This window comes from Coenobita brevimanus, chromosome 29, assembly GCF_032717465.1.
Source record: "Coenobita brevimanus isolate Jiangsu-jjx chromosome 29, ASM3271746v2, whole genome shotgun sequence".
NCBI lineage: Eukaryota > Metazoa > Arthropoda > Malacostraca > Decapoda > Coenobitidae > Coenobita > Coenobita brevimanus.
This window is the reverse complement of record NC_136982.1, coordinates 39585847-39606762: the sequence shown is the minus strand read 5'-3', so window position 1 is coordinate 39606762 and position 20916 is coordinate 39585847. Positions and strand designations below refer to the sequence as shown.

Genomic DNA, 20916 nt, shown 5'->3' with positions numbered 1-20916 from the left:
CGTCGACAGCCTGGCACTTCCATACTGCCAAATATCCTAACCCAAGTTCTCTGCTCCATCTTTTCAGAGTGTCCAAGCCATCTCAGTTTTTTCCTTTCTACTTCCTTCCTGCTTTTATCCACTCCCAACTTCCTTCTGAGTTCTTCCACAATTCCATCAGATCAATCTCATATATAGTTTTTTTTTTTTTTTTAGTCTCATTATATCCTCCTTATTTACAATCCATGTTTCACTTCTGAACAATATGACTCTCCTAACACGGGTACCAAACACTTTCCCTCTGGAGATATGGAGACAGTTTAAGACTCGGATTCAAACCTTTTCCTCTAAGATTTATTCACCACTACCTACACGGAAGGAATGAACGTGCCTTCATGATAAATTACAGTACCTATCAACACCAAACAGGTATGGAAAGCAATGGGAAAATGATGAACAAAGGGAAGGGATTGGACTGGCTTGTCATACAGTACAGAATCACTTACAATATAGAGTACTACATCCAGTAAGTTGATGGTGGGTAGCCTTAACAACCAGTCCTGATAAAGAACAATAATAATAATATCGAAAACTTACAGCAGAATAGACAGCATATGAGGCGCCCCCAGAGTATGAGTACTTGGAGCCCAGCATAACCTTGGTGATGTTGGTCTTCACCTTCAGGGCACGCAGGCGGTCCAGGATGTCCGTGTAGGGCGTGATGCTGAGAGGGAGTGAGAGAGGTTAAGAAAGTTGTACAGCCTGTTTTCAGTTAATCCATCGGTCAAGCATGTTATGTGTTTCAACTGTATGTTTAACTGCTAGGCGTACACATTTGAGTGCAAACATTCTGCCACTCACTTGAAGGAAGATACCCATATATACATTAAAAAAGATAGTTCGTATGGAGATTACTATATACACTCTCTCTGCACAGCTGAGTTGAGGGCAGAGTTACTCAGCCATTCACTGTATTTTATGAAAAAAGAAAGAACTGAAGGTTTAGAGCCCTATGAGAGAGAGAGAGAGAGAGAGAGAGAGAGAGAGAGAGAGAGAGAGAGAGAAAGGGAGGGAGAGAGAGAGGACATACTATTTTTTTTTATTGTTACTCACGTAACACACTCCTGTCCTTGGCAGTGGTTAACGTGCAGGTGGAGGTCCACTGCGGGTGTGATCTTCTCAGGCGTCACGAACAGCTCCACGCCAGTGCGCCCCACCAGCACATACCCACGGAACACTGAACACGAAGAAAGCTTCAGTAACTCAAACCTCCCACCAGAAACTGAAATACTGACCACAAACACACTACAAATAACTCAAACCTCATACCACAGACAGAAACACCGACCACAAACAGGGCTCAGGGAATTCAAACCTCCCCCAGTAACATATCCTAGAGAACTTACGCGTCTTGTCTTACACAGAATCAAAATGGGCTTGAAAATTTACTGACATTGATAGAGTTTAGAATATAGCCTTGCATTTGCTGATGTTAAGGGTAAATAACCTAAGTACTTTAATATTCCAAACCGGACCTAGATTGGACTCCCTTATATTCTAACCTCTCCAGCAAAGATCACATCGACGTTGAAAACACTGGCCAGGCACATCAGAAATCTTTTGGCCTCTCTCAATAACTGCATCCTGGAACTAATTAATATTCTCTTGTGCAACGCGCGAGCATTTCGTTGTCATTCCTTGTCAAGTGCCCGCCAAAGATACCTGCCTCATACCATCTGTGCTATCGTGTTCCCATTTCTGTGTGTTTTCGTTTCGCTTGTTGCTCGGGAACTTACTTGCCTTTAGTCTTCAACCCTTGGCCTTCTGGATGCTGTTTCGCCGCCAGACTGTGAGTGTCATTGGTGTTATGAACGTTTCTTTTATACCTATTTCCACAAACAGCGTCAAAATACAACTAGTAATGTACTATAAAATGGCCGACTAACCTGGCGTGGTGGGAGCGTCCGAGCCGCGTAGGTTAAGGAGCCAGGCCACCTCGTCCATGGCCGTCACCACCAGCAGGTCAGCACCAGCCTCGATCATCTCAGCACGAACCTCCGCTACTTTGTCTTCCCATTTTTTGCCTGGGGAAGATCTTTTTTTTATACTTTGAGATGTGAGCCATGTACACTGCATTAAAACACACACACACACACACACACACACACACACACACACACACACACACACACACACACACAGTCGAAAATCATACCTTCCACCTACTGTTATCATCAAAATCCCACCATGTCCCCATCCAAGCAACCCGTTCACTGTGGCTGGTCATGCTACAGCCTCTGGCTACCAATGGATTGGAAGCTCAACTCAACGCACCTGCAAACTGAAGGTCGTGGATGTAGATGGGGTCGCTGGGGTAGGGAGGGCGCTGTTCTGCCGGCCACACCGCGTCCACCAGGTTCCTCTCCTCCGCCACCATCGAGATCTTGGACTCTGCGAAGAATGGAATTTGTATGTCCAGTTAAGTTATGTAGGCCTGTATGTGTGTGTGTGTGTGTGTGTGTGTGTGTGTGTGTGTGTGTGTGTGTGTGTGTGTGTGTAATAGTAGTAGTAGTAGTAGTAACCTCACACATCACACTTACTGGCCAGGTCCTCAACAAAGCTCTTCCATGTGTCTGCCGCGATGAGCCTGGGATCTGCTCCCACCTTGGCCCCCTCCGGCAGCGCCTCCTTCAGCCACTCCGTCAGCTTCGGAACCTGCACAGGGAGTTAATACAGGCTTATTATCCTCTCTTACCAATCTAAGCCACCCTCCTTCATATAGTGTTAGTAATCGCAACCCTTGGCTAATCCGAAACGTGAAGCCGTTGGAGTGAAGGCTGAAGTTACCCTCTTCTTGTAGTCCACTATACTTTTTTTGAGAGATGGAGAAAGACCAAATGTTTGTTGGGCAGTTGTGTCGTCCAGTTACATCCCTGTCAACACAAAACCTCTCCATCCCCACCCACCTCACGTACTGTGCTTGTATAAGGAGTGAATACAGCATCTTTCCCATTCTCTTTCACCACTCTAAGCCTCCCTGCTTCATATACAGATCTCTAATAACCTAGTTGCATAAGTTAATACTGGCGCTTCTTCCCTCTCTTTTGCCACTCCAAATCTCCCACATTCATGCACAGATCTCTGATAAACTACTTGCTGTCTCAGTCGTATCTCGCTTACACCACTCCAAACTAACCTCCTTCATGTTTTGCCTCAGTTAGTCCTCTACATCCGCCTCCTCCTCCCTTTAGCTGCCTTTGTATGCGCTCTTTCTGTTAACCACTTCAGTACGGTGATGTCTTTTTAACTTTATTCTTGCCACTTCCAGATGACTTCGTTCAGTACAGGGGATGCCTCACGTAGTGAAGGGGTTACCTTGCATTCTACGTCTTCTGTGTGTGTGTGTGTGTGTGTGTGTGTGTGTGTGTGTGTGTGTGTGTGTGTGTGCGTCTTTTTTTGCTTGGATTAGAGATTGACCACTTTAGAGTTTGACCTTCTCACAACTCACATCGTCCCATGCTAACACTTACCACACGACGTTATTGTTCGTACACGGTATAATTAGACTGGAAGAGTGTAAGACAGTGAGTGTGTTAAGTAGTGAGTTTCTTAATATGTACTCTCATTAATAAGAAGACTGTTAGTACTATTTCTACTCTTTTGTAACAATTTAGAGAACAGTTGCCCTACTTAGTTCATCCTTGCAAAAAACATACAACTTCTTCTCTGAGCTGAGGGAAACATCTGGCTTTGAAAGGATTGGTGACACTATTGATATCTGTATATAAAAAAAAAATCTATTGCACCCACCCCAAAGAGTCCCCCCTTTCTTAGCAGCGAGTCACATTTCAGGATGGTTAGTAAGAACAGAAGAGGTTTGGTCAAGTTGGTAGAGAGGGTGAAACAGGGAATTAGATGCTATTGGTGGGTCAGGTTACGGTCTGGGCCATTTTTGCTGTTTTATTTATTTATATATTTATTTATTTATTTTTGCCTTCTTATCGTTATCTGGCCACCTTGTTCGTTGTATGTACAGGAAATTTATAGTAGACCGCCCCTTATCTTTCCAAATTCTCTTCAGTAAACAGAAAGAGAATATTAAACCCTTTATCACTCCATCTTGTTAGAAAGTACGGAAAAAAATAATAATATTGCACTCTTATATCTCCACTTTAGTTTTCGTATCTACACAACAATAACAACAAAAAATGAAAACTTGTACACCTGTATCTCCACCTTGTTTCTCGCACATACAGGGAAAAATACTATAGCACCCACCCCATCCAGCCCATCCTTCATGAGCAACCAGTCACAGTCCAGCTCACTATCGGCCTGCAGGAAGTATCGCCCGTCCGTCCACAGCGCCTGCATGCTGGTGGTGACGACTGCCGTGCCTGCGCTGCCCGTGAACCCTGTCATGTACTGTAGTCGCTTCTCCGCCGCCAGGGTGTAGCCGTACTGGAGGTGGGGGTGAGGAGACAGAGAGCTAACGTCACTTTTGGGGTTACCGTCTTGAGGTTCGTATCTCACCATACGGCACCCGACCACATCACAATACCATACTATACCGTACCTTACCACACCATACCAACCACACTATATCATACCTTACTACACCACACCACACCGCACCGCACCACATCACACCGTGCCACACCACACCACACCACGCCACACCACACCACACCACACCACACCACACTACACACACCTTGTCCCCTCCCACTCCTCCCCAGTAAAATGCACATAGACACACCTCCCTTCCCTCTTCAGTACACACACACACACACACACACACACACACACACACACGATCACGACCATCAAGTGATCCTGACCGACCCGGTGAATTACACATTATACCTGCTCGCCAGCCATAGGGATGATGTAGGCGTCCAGGTTGTAGGTCTCCATCTCCCGTCGCAGCTCCGCCACTCTGGATGTCGAGAAAAAAAGTAGTCAGGGACGTGTACTATTTACCCATCATAAAGTCCTTTGTTACGCCATTGAGAGGGTAGGGACCCGGGGCTAGGCTATTGAGTCGTAGCATTTAAGGCGAGGGTGAACAGTCAAACATTTCTTTATGATTAGTTTTTGCCCATACTTCATTTGTTAGCTGGTTCTGACTCCAAAAGAACTGTCATTGGAAAGTTGTATTACCTTTCGTCATTATCACACCTTATTACCTCAGTCAACGAAGGTGGGCGAAGGTTGTGTATTAACCATTGTCTGTTTGTCTGCTTGTTTATTTAAAAGGCATCTCAAAAAGTTTTCATCGGGCTTCTAGTGGATAGGTGGACTGTGGGTCAAGGAAGAACTGACTAGATTTTGAGGTGGATAAGGATTCGGATGCAAGAATATAATAAACTGTACTGGTGTTGGGGGAGGTATAAGCTTTCTGAGACTGTGTAACTGGACAGAAAAAGACCGTAGAATTAGCTGGCTATATGAGACTAAAAGTAATCATCTGTTAGGGAAGAGGAATGACAGCAAGAAATAATACATTTTATTAGTGTTGGATGATGTGTACGCCTCTTTAGTGCTTTCTATTGTGTGTGTGTGTGTGTGTGTGTGTGTGTGTGTGTGTGTGTGTGTGTGTGTGTGTGTGTGTGTGTGTGTGTGTGTGTGTGTGTGTGTGTGTGTGTGCGTGCGTGCGTGCGCGCGCGCGCTTATACTCACTGCATGCTTGTGTTCACCCTGATGTGAGGTTGAGAATCCCCGGGCTGACATTGGCTCCTGGTGGCTCCCTTGTATGGTGTCTCCTTCAGCTCCTCTTGCTCCCTGGTCTCCTCCTGCCCTGCCACCTCCTGCGTCTCCTGTTCTCCCTCGCTCCTTCGCCGTCTCCTCCCTGCAGGCAAATCAGTCTTAAACTCTCTTCTGCACGGTAATGAAACTTGCAACACATATTTTCAAAAATTTAGGATGAGTGTGAATAATACTGGGGGATCAGCAGGTCTGTCAGTACGATATTTAAACTTTTAGCACTTTTCCTTCAGCGGTTCAGGGGTACGAGTAACAGTAACTTTAAAATAAAGGACAGTAAATTTTGAACATATTTTCGGCAGTTCAAGGTGAGTGTGGCTAGTAGTAAGTGCATATCAATGCTAGTCGTACCGCTAAGCTAGTGGAGTGAGTGAGCTGTATGTTTGTTGGCCCTGGGGAGTTCATAGCACGTCTTCGCCGGAGAATGATTTTACATTTATTATTACACCTCACCGTGCTTTTGTACGATACTGATATCTCTCCTGTATCAACATATTCGATATCAGTAAGTTACAAGAATATATCGAGGCGTAAAAATGCAAAATTACTGAGGAAAAAGTGTTCTAAATCCCCAAGAGCCGAATAAAATATAGTTCACTGAAGCGGCATTAGTTGGGTATGTATTAAGATTCGTACCATCACTTGCTTCATATTTAAGACATAAATACGAAGGTCGTGTGTTTATGATGCGCCTTGAAGCTTATTATCATGCCATGTTGAAAGCACACTTAAGCTCTAGTGTCTAAAACAATTAATTGCTGACGAGATCAATTCAGCAGCATCAAAGCCTGACAAAGTGCCACTAAACAGCAGTGCGTGAGTCAGTGCACCGTAAAAGTAAACAGACTCTATATTCCTGCGTCACAGCAGAAACATGAGATAAGGGAGCTGAATTGTAGTACTCGACTCTTGTGGAAATGCTGACGGAAGAACCCATATTTATTTTAGGGCCATTTTTGAACCATTTTAGAGCCATTTACTACAGGGTGCAGCATTGAGCAATAAACAGACTGATGGGTAGATCATTCACATTGGACAGACAGCTATACAGATGAATCTATACGTTATAATATATACTCGTATATTGGTTCACAGCATTTGAAATTGTTGAAATGGAAGAATTATCCCCACATACTTAAGTTGTATCTATTATGAGGCATCAATTACTTCACTCAGATTTGAACCCCCTTTCTATACAAACAGTGAGAAAACTGGCATGTGTGTGTATATAAATTCACAAATGTATACAGCGTGGTGAAGGGGTGACAGAGGAATGGGAGCAGTGTCGTATTCTTCACAACTTCAAGCTGTGGGTGTAATATTTCCATCCCTTATTCTGTAGTATCTTCACTGGCTTTATAACATCGGAAAATATGGAAAGAATGAAGGGACCCAAGCCAGACCCTTTAAAACACAGATACCCTTGAGGATGTGACCCTGGGTGTGTAGAAACAAACAGTAGATGTGATTTATAAGGAAAACATTGATTACTACAGTGAAACAGGCACTAGGACACCAAATACCGAGAAATCCATAAAACAAGTCAAAACAGGCAAAAAAACACAGAGATATACGTCAATACATAATTCGAGACGAGCTAACTACAGGAATATGTATCCTGTACTGTAGCCACATATCAGTTTGTAATTTCAAGGATTTTCTTACACACTAGCCATATCAGAAGAATAAAAGACGTCAGCATACACTTACACCCAGCTAAATATACAACTACACACGTAAAGCCAGTTCACACTAATCTGTTTTGAAATCCCTCATCAGTAAAGTCACGCCGTATGAGAAGGAAATCATACTGGACTAGTGTGAATCCGGTTTTAGTATCCTGTTTGGTAGTCACATACTTGAAAGAGTGAAACAGTACAGATTTGTGCGGTTAGGAAGCTTACTAACACCTCTTCCTAAGCGATTTATTTAACTTTTTCATTCCTCACTCTCCTTTTCTGTGCAATTTAAGTCATTCTAAAACTACCATACTCAGCATGAATAACGTACAAATTGATATTAACCAGCCGTATCCAAAAATAAATCGCTAAGGAACAGGTGCTAGGGAGCTTCCTTAACCGCTGAGAGTACGGAACATTATCTTTTGGCACCAATCACATCAAATCAATACCTTAACCTTGTCATAAAGATACGGAGAGAGAGAGAGAGAGAGAGAGAGAGACCAGGCGATACATACTAATAGTAAAGTTCTTTCACCTTAACTTGGCCTAGATTTTCTTTGGCAGCTTTTTTGAAACACAAAAAGTAAAATAGAAGAGAAGAGAAAAGAAAAAGACAATGCTACGGCTTAGTATCATTCCCATAGCATTCTTCAGGACTAGCATTGTATTCTAGTGTTAAACTTTAGCTACAGCTCAGCATTCAAGATGAGGAGATGGCAATTTTAGGCCAAGTTAGAGTAAAAAGGATAATAGTAAGCCATCCACCAGCAGTAAGCTCCAGGTCCGTATGAGAGATGTGGCTTTTTCACTAAAGTAGATAGAGAAATTTGACACAAATAATGACACTGGTTCATATGACACTGTTTTAATCCCTTCAACCGGAGGACATCTCTTCCGTCTTATTCGGTTCTCGTCAGACAGAAGAGGAGCCCTTGAGTCAGAAATGTTATACCTCTTCTTTTTCTGCTCTCTGAGTGTAGTGAACATTGATAACAGTGACAGGGAGACATCAGGTAAACACAGGAGGCCAGTCAGGTAACATAGGAGGCTTTGTAGCATCTCTTCCTTAGCAATTTATTTTGTCTACTACATATTAACACTATTCCGGGCCAGTCTTGTGTAACTTTTCTTCCCCATTCCCGGGCCGGGGATGAGTTTCCAATGAAATGAAGATTTGTTGCCTGCATTCACCAAATTGTTGTGCCATGTATTTGAGCCATGAAAAATCACTCCAGACGCATCGGTGCGTCATTGGCCCGGGATAGGTTGGTCAACAAATGACGCACCAGTGTGTTATCGGCCCGGAATCGGTTGGCCAACTAATGACGCACCAGTGTGTCATCGGCGGTGAATGGTGTTAATATTTCCATGTACATCATTTATATCGCTTTAATATCAACATAGCTTTTTTTTTTTTATCACTGACATACGAAAGGACATTAAAGCGGAATCTGAAAAATACGTCCCTGAAGAGGAGGTGCTACTGCATGTTCAAAGTCACCTAGAAAATAACCCAAGTACAGCCGAGGACATAAATAACGATCCACCTCTTCACGATAAACAGCAAGAGGGTGAACAATGACTTACGAAATCCAGTGACATGCTAACACACTTTTCAAAACGTTGTATGAGAATGTCATAATGATTTGGCTAGAAACTGGAACGGTATTTCTGTCCGGAACTGTACGCACTGAACCCGAGAGGACCAAGAGTGTGTGGACGAAATGAGACATGCAAGACGACGCAAGCGGCACATCCAAGTTGCGGCGGTGCAGAGGTGTGTGAGGTGAGGCCAAGTGAGGTGAGGTGAGGTGAGGGGCCAGTACAGTACACAGGCTACTCACACCTTCTTACTTACTTGTACTAGGTTATCCTGGAGGCGATGTGCATAGAGCTTACAATGTACACAACCAGCCTCACCCACCACCCGCCATTGTCTTAGATCTGTAGTGTGTATATTATAGCTTATCATTTGAACCTGAGGGCATACACATCGTCTCAGTAACACACCTTCAACGTAAACAGGAAAATAATGCATAAACCTGGACATCACTGCGCACGGGGCTACAGACATGACTTCGTTTTTTCAGTCATACAAGAAGTGATGCAAATTGACTAGGATACAAAACCAGGAAAAAATTTTAGATGAGGTAAAAAGATATTCTAGGTTATATTCTTCCTTTAGTCTTTTTTGTGGATAAGGTACACTTGAGATTTTAATAGTGCCATCGCCTTCATCCAAACCTCAATTACTGCAGACGTTAAGGGCATCGTTGTATCGTTGTTGTATCGTGGTTTTCATCTTTGTTATCGTAGTTTAAAGTGGCTCAGAGGAATTCCCGTTAATCCTCACTGTTCTTAAAACCTTAACCTCAAAGTTATGACTGATGTTTTAATCTGATTTTTTATTGTTATGATGATTACTATTGTTGCTATTATGATTTTTTTTTTATTGTGGCTATTATTATTATTATTATTATTATTATTATTACTATTATTATTATTATTATTATTATTATTATTATTATTATTATTATTATTATTATTATCATTATCATTATTATTATTATTATCATTATTATTATTAGCATCATCATCGATGCTATATTTCTGTCATCCTCATCCTCATCTTCATTATTATTATTATTTTTTTAATTATTATTACTTTAACCACAAACATATATAATAAACAACAATTCATAACTAACATTTCGCGTGATATATAATGCCTCGGTTAAGGAAACTCCCTAACACATTTTCCTTAGCAATTCATTTTTTGGATACGACTAGTTCATACAATTTGAATGTATTTATGCTGAGTATATTGGTATTTGAATAACAGAAGAGGAGAGTAAAGAGTAATAAGTAAAATAAATAGCTAAAGAAGAGGTGATAGGAAGAATCCTTAATCGCCGAGAAGACGAACCCAGGTCTTAAAGGTAATCCCACTTTCTCTTTACCCCTTCAGTACGAGTATTTCTCTTTCTCCCGCTATACGATATTAATTTTGGTAGAGATCCTCGTTGTGAAGGGGTGTCATAGTCTCTCTTAACCCTTTGACTCCCATGACTTTTTTTTCCTTATTATTATTATTATTATTATTGTTGTTGTTGTTGTTGTTGTTTGCCTTTATAATCGTGTTCATCGTCCGGGGATTTTGGTCTCCTTAACCCCTTCATCCCGGCGACTTAGTTTGTATTTAAATCGTCCTGCCGCCATACGATTTTGCTCAGCGTTAAGGGGCGTCGTATAGTGAACGGGTATATGACTGCTGTATATATCTGGCTTCTAAAAGTCGATATATCCCTAAAGATGAATCATGCTTTTCGGAGACAGCAAAAAATACATAGATGAATAAGAAAATAAAAATAATAACAGGTAACGTAATGATAATACTTGTAATAATAACAGCAATAATAATTCGGTAATAATAATAATAATAACAATAATAATAATAAGAAGAAGAACAACAACAACAACAACAACAACAATAACAAAAATAATTATAATAATAACAACAACAAAAATGATAATAATAACACTAATAATAATAATAACAACAACAGTAATGAAAAACCACATCATGGGAGTCAAAGGGACCTCTCGCAGTGAAGGGGTTAAGAGCTATGCGTATAAAACATCAACACGTATCCCCGTAACCAGATGAACACATGATTTTCAATAATTTACACTTTATTAGGTCATATCACAATAATTCAGCTACACCCATCATATCTACTACACCCATCACGTACACTACAGTACACACCTCAGTATAAGTCTTGCTCAGTATACTCCTTTACACCTCTAAGATTTCAAACCAGTGATTCGATTTTGATAATACTGGCCTTGGAAAGAGGTATACAAGGTAGGGTGAAGGTCTAAGATGAGATTTCAGGGTTGGGAGACTTGCGAGGGGGTCGTGATCACAGCCTGTCTTCTAAGATCTTTTGTTTACCGTAGACGAAGGTGAGGGCCTTGGAAGGCTCGGCCAGAATGAGAGTTTTCCGTCTGTTTGTCCCTCTGTTTGTTTGTTTGTGCTCTACAGGCCGCAGTTCTGAGGCGATTTTTAAGATTTAGGTGCCAAATGAATCCTCTCTCCTGGCAGTGTGTTATCGTCACAATGTTCAACGTGCTTTGGTCATCCACAATATCACAGTGACCAGAAGAAGGTAAGGCCACAGAGCAAACTTCATTATTTACAGGAGTATTGGCATTAAATTGGTATTACTGGACAGAGCGAACAGTATGCAGTAAATTATGCCATTATCACAATTTTTATACAACCCATTGGATACTGGTAAAATGCAAAGAACTTTAAATATGCACCTGTGTCACTACCTCATTCAGCAGCGTGGAAAAGCGACAAGAAAAAGTGCCACGTAATTCTCTGTACGCTAGAGTAAAAATTTGCTCCTTAATACCTCGTGGCGAAAGGATCACATAGTCTAACAAAGTGGCTTCAGCTAATATACCTTTACCCTCATTTGTTCTGCCACGAAACCCCTCTCAACCAAACTAAAGTGGATATTAACGTGAAAAGAATGAACTTGTTTACGGCTGAAATTAGTCAAGAGCATTTACGAATACGCCTCCAGGGATGCTGCAAGAGACTGTGCATCTGAAACGCAGCCACCTGGTGAACAAGGTTGACCCCGCGCAGACAGACAACACAGGAATTTATTATATTTCCAGGAGAGTTGTTTTCCAAGGTCTTATTAGGCTTTGACGCGATTTCGAAACAGTGTAAAGGAATTGGTAACAACACAGCACACCTCCAGCCAATAATTCCTGTACACTTCAGATTTTTTTGGATTAATGAGACAAGATTCCAAGCCTGTCTGATTACTAAGTTGATTCGTGCAGCAAAATCCCACTAGGTTCTGGCACTGTTCTGAGACGGTGTAAAGGAACTACTGAACAGACCCTTACAATAATTCCTCAGCCTTTCATTTACACACACACTCTTGCAAGGGACCATTTGTACAGCAGAAAGGGAGGGTACGGGGAGGCGGCAAAGATAAGGGCTGGGATTTTGAAACATATATACGATTGATTCCCTGCCGTAACCATCATTTATTTTCGTAGGAGAGACGAGGAGAGGAGAATTTAGAGGTCTCCCATATCTCGTATTTCTCCTAGGTTAAAAAATGTCAATTGCGAAAGGAAAATTATCATATGTTGGATCTGTTTTCTGCAGGAGGAAAAAGGAAAGGAGGGTGCAGAATATCGCCCTGTCTCTAGTTCGTCCTGCAGAAATTAATGTAAGTTACGACAAGGAACTGATTGTGAATATGTTTGAGATTCCCACCCTAGATATGTACATTATTTCCTGCCAGAGACTCCCACCAGCGGCCGTGTTCTTATAACTGAGAGGACAAAGGTACAGTTAAGGACAATATTTCCGATAAATGTCTTGTGCTCCAAATTTATAGGGCTGAGTTACAACCTTTCCAACCAACTTGACTATTGCTGATTAAATTTAGTAATCGTTTGGCTCCGACAGAGATTAGATAAAGGTATGTGCTCTTCCGGGGGCGTGGTAGCTTTGCCGAGCACAAGAGTGGCAGAGAAAAATCAGAGGACATCAGTTTGGTTATTCGCGCATACTCACATGCACACACACAAACACTACGAAACTATGCAACTCTACGCACCCTGTTACCAACATTTCGCTAACACCGGCACAGGAATATCGCTAAAGCATCTCACAGGATAACAATTTGGACCAGACTCGGAATGCCGGGTATTGGACCCATAATGGTTACGTAAAAAAATAAATAAAAGCTTGTCAAGGTTCGGCGTTTTGTTACATACATACATACACTGTCTGTATAAATAAAACAGAAGAGAATATGAAAAAATTAGCTGGTAAGCAGAGGTACCAAAAGCCCTCCTTCGCTGACGAACTTATTGTTCTTGGATTAGTAATAGTTCAATAAATAATAACAAGAGTTCACTGGCTTTGTAGAAATCGGGGAAAAAATTCGCCAATTATTTCACCGCTTCTGCTTCTCACTCTCCACTGCTGGCTAATAATCCTCAGCTGGGAAAGGCTTGATGTGCTTCTCTGCCCACATATGGTTGTCTTTAATTTGGTGCGTCAGGGAGAGAACTTCAGGACACTCCCTAATTGTGAAATAGACGCGGTTGTATAATGGGCGACTTTCTGCCCCTGATTGTACATGGGTGCTTTGTTAGGTAGGTATTCGGTGGTTCCTCAGGTAAAGTCTTTCGTCCAAGGCTCACGCTACAAAGTCTCTTCTGGCTGTTCGTTTTGTTTGATGTTTAGTGAAATTAACACAACCTTTTCCTTGTAAAATGTTAAAGATAGGGGTGTTGAGGAGGGGCATTCTGAGGCACGAAGAAGCTGCTGATAGTGGAAGGGAGTTAGTTTTGCTAAATTACATTTATGTGACAAAACAGTCTGGGTCATTGTGGGTTGTTCCTGTTGCTGTTAGACAACCTAATGATCCACTGTAACTGAGCAAGCTTGTGGAATTGGTTTGGTTGGTTAGTTAAAACATTATGAAGTATGAGACCATCAAACTATGATACTGTTATTCCCATCACCATAGCTAGAGTTGGCCTTTCTCAGATCGAAGACCTGTTCACAATGAGGCTGAAATTGGAAATAATCTGACACGAATTATCCGATCGTGTGGGTGGCGATGAAAACCGGAACACCCAATGTCACTGGGTCGTGGGAGTCGGCCTGACCAGAACTTGGCCAAGTGAACGAGGTGTTCTGCCATTTTTTTTTTTTTTTCTGAATGTCACGATCAAACAGATCTGTGTCAGAATGTGTCCGATTGTAGCCTGGGTGTGGAGAGACTGTGAGAATGCCACTGGAAACAGAACTGGACACTACTGTGATTGCCAGGGACTTAGCTAGGATTCTAAAATATCAGGTGGCAAAGACTAAGGAAGAGGGGGAGATTTAAGGGATGGTCCAAGAAGTGCTTTTTAGGGTGTCCGGGGATATTTACCCAGAAACCTGTGGTGGCCAGGCATATTTCAGAAGTGACCAGTGCCACTCCAGCCAACCCTCTGGCTACGCCACTTGTGATTGCATGTTAAAAGTGTTTCACAAATAAAAGCAGTGTTTGCATCCCTACCCCTGATCCCCAGTCGTGTTATGGTGAGTGTCTCAGGTGCCACTCACACCCTCACCAGGCACAAGTTTATTTCCACATTAAATTAGAGCCTCGGTACCGTCCCGATTGGCAGCAGCAGCAGCGGCAGGAGAAGGAGTGCCACCACCACAGTGCCACCCAACGTTGTTCTCCTGCCGCTGCTGGTGGCAGTACCCGGTGCCGTGTGTGTCAGCGCCGCGGTGGTGTCAGTGGACTTGCCTGCAGTGTGAGCGACGAACACCTCAGCACACCCCAGCGGCTTCGTCTTGGCCACCACCCACTCGTAGCCCTGCGTGCGGTTCTGTGCCAGGAGCTCCCCGCCCACCACCTCACGCACACGAGCGTGGTAATCGTTCAGCCACTGGCACTGTAGAGGAGTGAGGTAAAAGAATCATCATTATTTTCGTGTTAATAAGTAACCATACTGCTTCTGCTACTACTACTACTACTACTGCTGCTGCTGCTACTGCTACTACTACTGCTACTACTACTACTATTACTACTACTACTACTACTACTACTACTACTACTACTACTACTACTACTACTACTACTACTACTACTAGTAGTAATAATAATAATAATAATAATAATAATAATAATAATAACACCAGCAGCACTAAGAACAGCCTACCTGGTGTGTGGAGAGCATGGAGATGTTGATCAAGTTCGCCTCATACGGCACTAAGGTCACCGCCTCGAAGCCCAGCGATTGTTTGTCAAAGTGATACTGCCGGGGGAAGAGAGGAGTTCAGAATTAGAAGAGGTAAAGATAAGATAAGGATAATAGAGGAAGACGAGACATCATATATGAGAGAGAGAGAGAGAGAGAGAGAGAGAGAGAGAGAGAGAGAGAGAGAGGAAACACTAGGTTAAGTGATCACGTCCAACTATTGCTAATTATCATGACCTGCCTTAGTGTTCTCCACCACATGACCTGCCTTAATATCCTCCACCATTGTTCCCCACTACATAACCTGCCTTAGTGTTCTCCACCACTGTTCTCCACCAAATGACCTGCCTTAGCATCCTTCTCCACCATTGTTCTCCACCACATCACCTGCCTTAGCATCCTTCTCCACCACTGTTCTCCACCACATTACCTACCTTTGTGTCCTTCTCCACAACCCTCAGTATGTTCTCCAGCCTGATGCCAAACTCGTTATCCTTGTAGAAGCCAGGTTCTGTAATTTAACACAAGGGGGGTCAGGTCATGTCCTGTAATTCAACACGGTGGGGTCAGGTCACAGTTTCCTTTTCACTACCATGCTGTATTATCTGTATTACCCCTTCAGTACCATGATTTATTTTGTAGTTGTTCTTAGTACATATAGGTGACTTTATTTAGTAACTCTTCTATTTAAGCTGGTGAATTAGGTATAGTCTTTATCAACCGTTTCACCATCATGAGGCTTTGGAAAAATATGTAAGATAGTGCAAAATAAATAAATAAATAAATAAATAAAGATGTCACCGTACTGAAGAGGTGTATTTTCTCCATTATCAAGTAAACTACTTTTTTCATCTTAAAAAATACCCCTCGCTCTGTATTCATCTTTCCAGTATAATGGTATATTACTCATGCTGGCACAGGAGGATATTACCACTTTGAGATTTTTTTTAGCAATTATGAATGGGTTGAATGATTTTTTTTTTTTAGGCGTAAAGAAAGATTTCCTTTTTATTGGGGTGGGGGTGGGGGTGGGGGGGACTAGGGTTTAAGTAGTCTCCAATAAATCCTTCAGTAATTAATAAGATCTTTAGTATTCTTAGTTTAAAAAAAAAAAATCTTGTACTGAAAGGGTTACAAAGGATCTGCCATTAATCCTCTGAATCTATGTGAGGTCTCCGCCCTCCCTTTTTTTTTTTTTTTTTTTAATTCTTGCTGCTGCCAGACGATTTTATTCAGCTCAGCTAAGGCCTCCCGTGCTCTAGGGGTTACTGAGGCCATAAGTGTAGAAGGTCACGAAGGTGACCCATATATAATGCGATTTATCGTGTGTTGCGGAGACGGCCCAGTCAGTGTTATCAGTGTCTATATGAATCGTCCCCGCAACACACAAGATAGCGCCACGAGAGTTTCTGGTGGGCATTGTTCATGGCATACCTGACACATACGTAACCCCTCCTGTTTGGCGAGTATATCGTTTCTGAATAAAGTCGTTGAGAAATGGCGGAAATGTAATGAGGGAGGCGTCCCCGCGCTCAGTGGGTTAATACTGCATTTGGTTCCCTCCTTCATGAAACTCAAACACGAGGGAAAACCAGATATTTTTTTTAGCTCAAATTATAGTACGTTCACACACTTAAAGATAATGGAGCATAGTCTACACGTACATATACTCGTATATATTAAGAGTAAGATATTATGTGTGAATCAATATTATGGAAAAGGAGTGAACACTGAGAAATGTTAAATTAGCAGTTATGTTGTCCTCTGCATGATAGTACTATTAATACCCTGCACAATCCCTTGTATTAATATTCATGTTACAAGTAGTAGATAGGGAATGCTAGGAAATAAGCATAACCAAAAGATACAGTAAGGTACATGATGCATTATAACAAGCTAACTGCAATGAGACAAACACAGCCAGTGATAGCAACATGTGGCACAGAAAAGCGAGACAGGGTGAACATAAGACTTACCGTGAGAGCCGAAGAAGTCAGCCTGAATATTCTTGTCACTAGCTACAAGGAAGAGGACAGGCGTTAATAAGAGGAAGGGATGAAGGTGGTGGTGTGGGGGGGGGGTGTAATGGCGATGACAGAAGGTGACGGGACAGGGCAGTGAAGGTGGTAGTCTGGGCTGCTCACCCGGACTGTCTCTCAACTCAGGAAAGAACAAAATCTTTGGTGAATTTCAATATAATGCAAGACGGTCCACAAAATCTGTCTGACATAAACCCAAAACACTTAATAACACATAAACGACATCAGATGCATGGCCATTCACAGGGAACCCCAGTCTTAGTGAGAAGAGGAAAATTTTGGTAATCCTCCTCTTACTAATACTTGGTAATTAAAAGGTGAATGTCTAAAATGTGCACCTGAGGCATATTTTTCACACGGAACTCTGCACCTGGTGAACCTTGAGATGTGGACTTATCTGAGCGTGGGTACGTGAATAACAATATATAATTCTGGAAACTTATATCCTGGAGTCTGGTCGGCAGGTAAGTGAGTCAGTCAGATGGAGGACAGAGGCAGAAGATGAATGAGATAATAACACAGATGAGCAACAGCAACACAACAGTAATGAAGGACAACAGTGAGATAACAGATGTGAGGGGCAAGAGTACAACACAGCAGGCCAGTCAACACACACACATGCGCGAGTCTCTGGTCCTTCTACATGACACAGGAGCTCTAGCAGGGGTGGAACAGTGTGATGCAGAGGTGGAACAATGTGGAACAGTTTGGTGTAAGGGTGGACCAGTGTGGTACAGGGTGGATCAGTGTGGCGCGAGGGTGGAACAGTGTGGTGCACGAGTGGAATAGTGTGGTAAAGTAGTAGGTTATGCAGTGTTGTGCAGTGGGATAGTTCTGTTCATGAGTGGAGTAGTGTGGTGCAGGGGTGGATCAGTGTGACGTAAGGGCAGAGTAGTGTGGTACAGGAGTGGAGTAGTGTGCGTCTGATGCCATACGATGCAGGAATGAAGAAACGTAATGCCAAAAATAGAGTACTGTGATGCATTAGGGAGGACGGCGGCAGGCAACAGCAAACACGATGCACAATCTCTCACGAACAACAATTTACCGTCAGAGAAGAAGTGGCCGACCTCAAATTTGTGCTCATCACTTCCGTATATCCTGACCTGTATGGGCGCTGCGGGAAGGTCAAAGTCAGGTCAAAGGTTATGTTAATGTGGACACGACCCTCACTCTCCATCTCAGGTCATATCACACAGGTATAGTCATTGGGTATAATATCAAAAGCACATCATTTACACTAACTCAGCTGTGTTAAAAGTTAAAGGTAAAACTCCTGGAATTTAAAGTAATGGTTATTCTCAAATCTATACATTAATTTTAACATTATTTTACGATCTTTTATTAATTTCCTGTTCCTATAATATATACCTACCATTATTAAAAGACCTTGCTTTGCTTCACTGAATTTAGGCAGCGAAAAACATGAAGAATTTTACCTTAATGCATATATCATTCCTCTGCCTTGTGATTGATTTATAAGACCTAAACTTACGTGATGAATGGTAAGGTCTGTGTTCTCGTTGGCCAAGGAGGCTCCCTAGCACCCCTTCTTTAACGATTTATTTTCCAAACTACCCAGGCTTCTTATATCTTTTTATTATCGGCATAGATGGGCATGAGTAACGCACAAAAATGTAGCAAGGGAGCAGGATCAGAAATAAACCGGTAAGGAAGAGGTGTTAGTGAGCGTTCTATCCGCACGACAGTACCAGCTTATGTAACAGATATCAATGTGTGATGATGATATTTCTATCAATAAAATAAATTAAACTGGAAAAGGAAAAACATAATTAAGGCACTGTAAACATAATGAAGGAAAACAAAGAGAAAGATGATGATAAGGAAAGGAAAACACACACACACACACACACACACACACACACACACACACACACACACACACACAGGTGGCTAATGGAAGTCCTAGAATCAGTTCACCTCATCACTCATCCTCCTCTTGTCGTGTGTATTAGAGTCAACTCGCCACCTGAGAGAGAGAGAGAGAGAGAGAGAGAGAGAGGATTGATTTCTTCCACCCACTCTCTTCCTCCACTCTTCTTTTAACCTCCACTCTCCACTTTCCTTCACTTTCCACATTCCTCCGTTCTCCACATCCTTTCACTCTCCACGTCCCTCCTCTCTCCACTTTCCTTCATTCTCCATGTCCTTCTTCTCTCCACATTCCTCCTCTCTCCACTTCCCACCTCTCTCCACTTTCCTCTACTCTCCACATTCCTCTACTCTCCATTTCCCTGCTTTCTCCACTTTCCTCCACTGTCCTGTCTTCTTAGTTCCGACCACACCTACTTTCTTTCACCTTCCTTCCACCCCTCCATTCATCCACTGTTTTACCTCCCCTTTTTTTCCCCTCTATTTTTCACTTTCCTCCCCTCTCCACTTCCATTCATTCTCCTTTCCCCTTTCCTCAGTTACCCCCATCCTCTGCCATTTCTTCACTCATCACTTGCTTTCACTCTCATTTCTTTCCCTCAGTTCTTGCACTCATTTCCCTCGAATCTCTCCCTTCACCCTACCGCATCTCTCCACATTCTCCTTCATCCTACCACAGTCCCCTTCACCCATCCACGTGAGGTGCTGGAGAGGGACGCCTTCAGACGGTGGCACTGATATGATTGAGTGGCTCCGACGCCTGGTTACACAAACATCCCTAAGTTCCCTCCCTATCCCCACATAAGGAGGAGGATGGTGGAGTGCAACAGAAAGCTAACTTCATCCTGCAGTCCACTGGGTCAGTTGAACAGGGGTTGGAACTGCACCTACGACCCCTCCCCCTCCCCCATTCACCCCCTCGATCCCTGGCCTTACCTTCGTGCACGTTGAGGAAGTGTCCAATGCCGTGCCCTGTGCCGTGCCGGTAGTCTAGACCCACCTCATACAGATACCTGATGGAGGCGCAGAAGGCAAGACTTATCATCGCATTCTCTTAACTCTTCCCGCCTAAGAAGTCCGCATTGTTAGACCTAATTTTTTTTTTTTTTTTTTTTTTGTAACGGCCTAAAATTGCCATCACACCATCCTGAATGCTGAGCTGTAACAATAGATTAACAATAGGATCTGATGGTATCCACGAAGATTGTTATGGAAAGGATGCAGAGTCGCAGTATTATCTCACTGTCTTTTTCTGCCACTGAGCTACGGGAAATAAGAAGCAAAGGACGAAAATCTGGGTCAGTTTAATGTGAAGAAACTATAGTCACTGATTCTTTACAGAGGCCGGTCGCTACAGTAAGTTATTATGTATTGTAAACTACGGGGACAAGGAAGAAAGAATATAATAACACACACGTATTCCCTTTGATATGCAAAAAGAAATAGGCTAAAATTTAGAGCCTGGTAAACTTCTTCCTTCTAAAGAAAATGAAAACATGGATACACTGCATTTCTAAGACTGAAGGTCATAATCAGAGGGGAAAAAAATACTGAGGAATACAGTTCTAGCGTTGACCAGTTGTGTAAATAACAGACCAAGAATACCAGTTAACTCTTGCATTCGAGAGTTGACAGAAAAAGGATGAGAAAGTGTGGCTAGACAGGTGCTGCGTGCCTAGTATCCTGCCAAAATGTGAAGGGGGACGGGAGGAATACAAGAAAAGTATTCAGAAGAGCAATGACCAGAATAG

General features: G+C 42.5%; 1 protein-coding gene across 1 annotated transcript in view; it reads right to left on the bottom strand.

Moving 5' to 3' along the window:
- LOC145395009 (uncharacterized) overlaps positions 1 to 20916 on the bottom strand; it is a gene marked incomplete at its 5' end in the record, with an annotated part of 237831 nt that overhangs the window by 6975 nt on the left and 209940 nt on the right. Inside the window, 14 exons of the mRNA XM_080268754.1 lie at positions 577 to 703; positions 1093 to 1216; positions 1926 to 2063; positions 2314 to 2430; positions 2580 to 2694; positions 4258 to 4437; positions 4843 to 4915; positions 5659 to 5856; positions 9269 to 9297; positions 14640 to 14927; positions 15195 to 15290; positions 15668 to 15744; positions 18321 to 18389; positions 20102 to 20178. Coding sequence (XP_080124880.1) covers positions 577 to 703; positions 1093 to 1216; positions 1926 to 2063; positions 2314 to 2430; positions 2580 to 2694; positions 4258 to 4437; positions 4843 to 4915; positions 5659 to 5856; positions 9269 to 9297; positions 14640 to 14927; positions 15195 to 15290; positions 15668 to 15744; positions 18321 to 18389; positions 20102 to 20178 — 1708 coding nt within the window. The remainder of the gene's footprint in view (positions 1 to 576; positions 704 to 1092; positions 1217 to 1925; positions 2064 to 2313; positions 2431 to 2579; positions 2695 to 4257; positions 4438 to 4842; positions 4916 to 5658; positions 5857 to 9268; positions 9298 to 14639; positions 14928 to 15194; positions 15291 to 15667; positions 15745 to 18320; positions 18390 to 20101; positions 20179 to 20916) is intronic.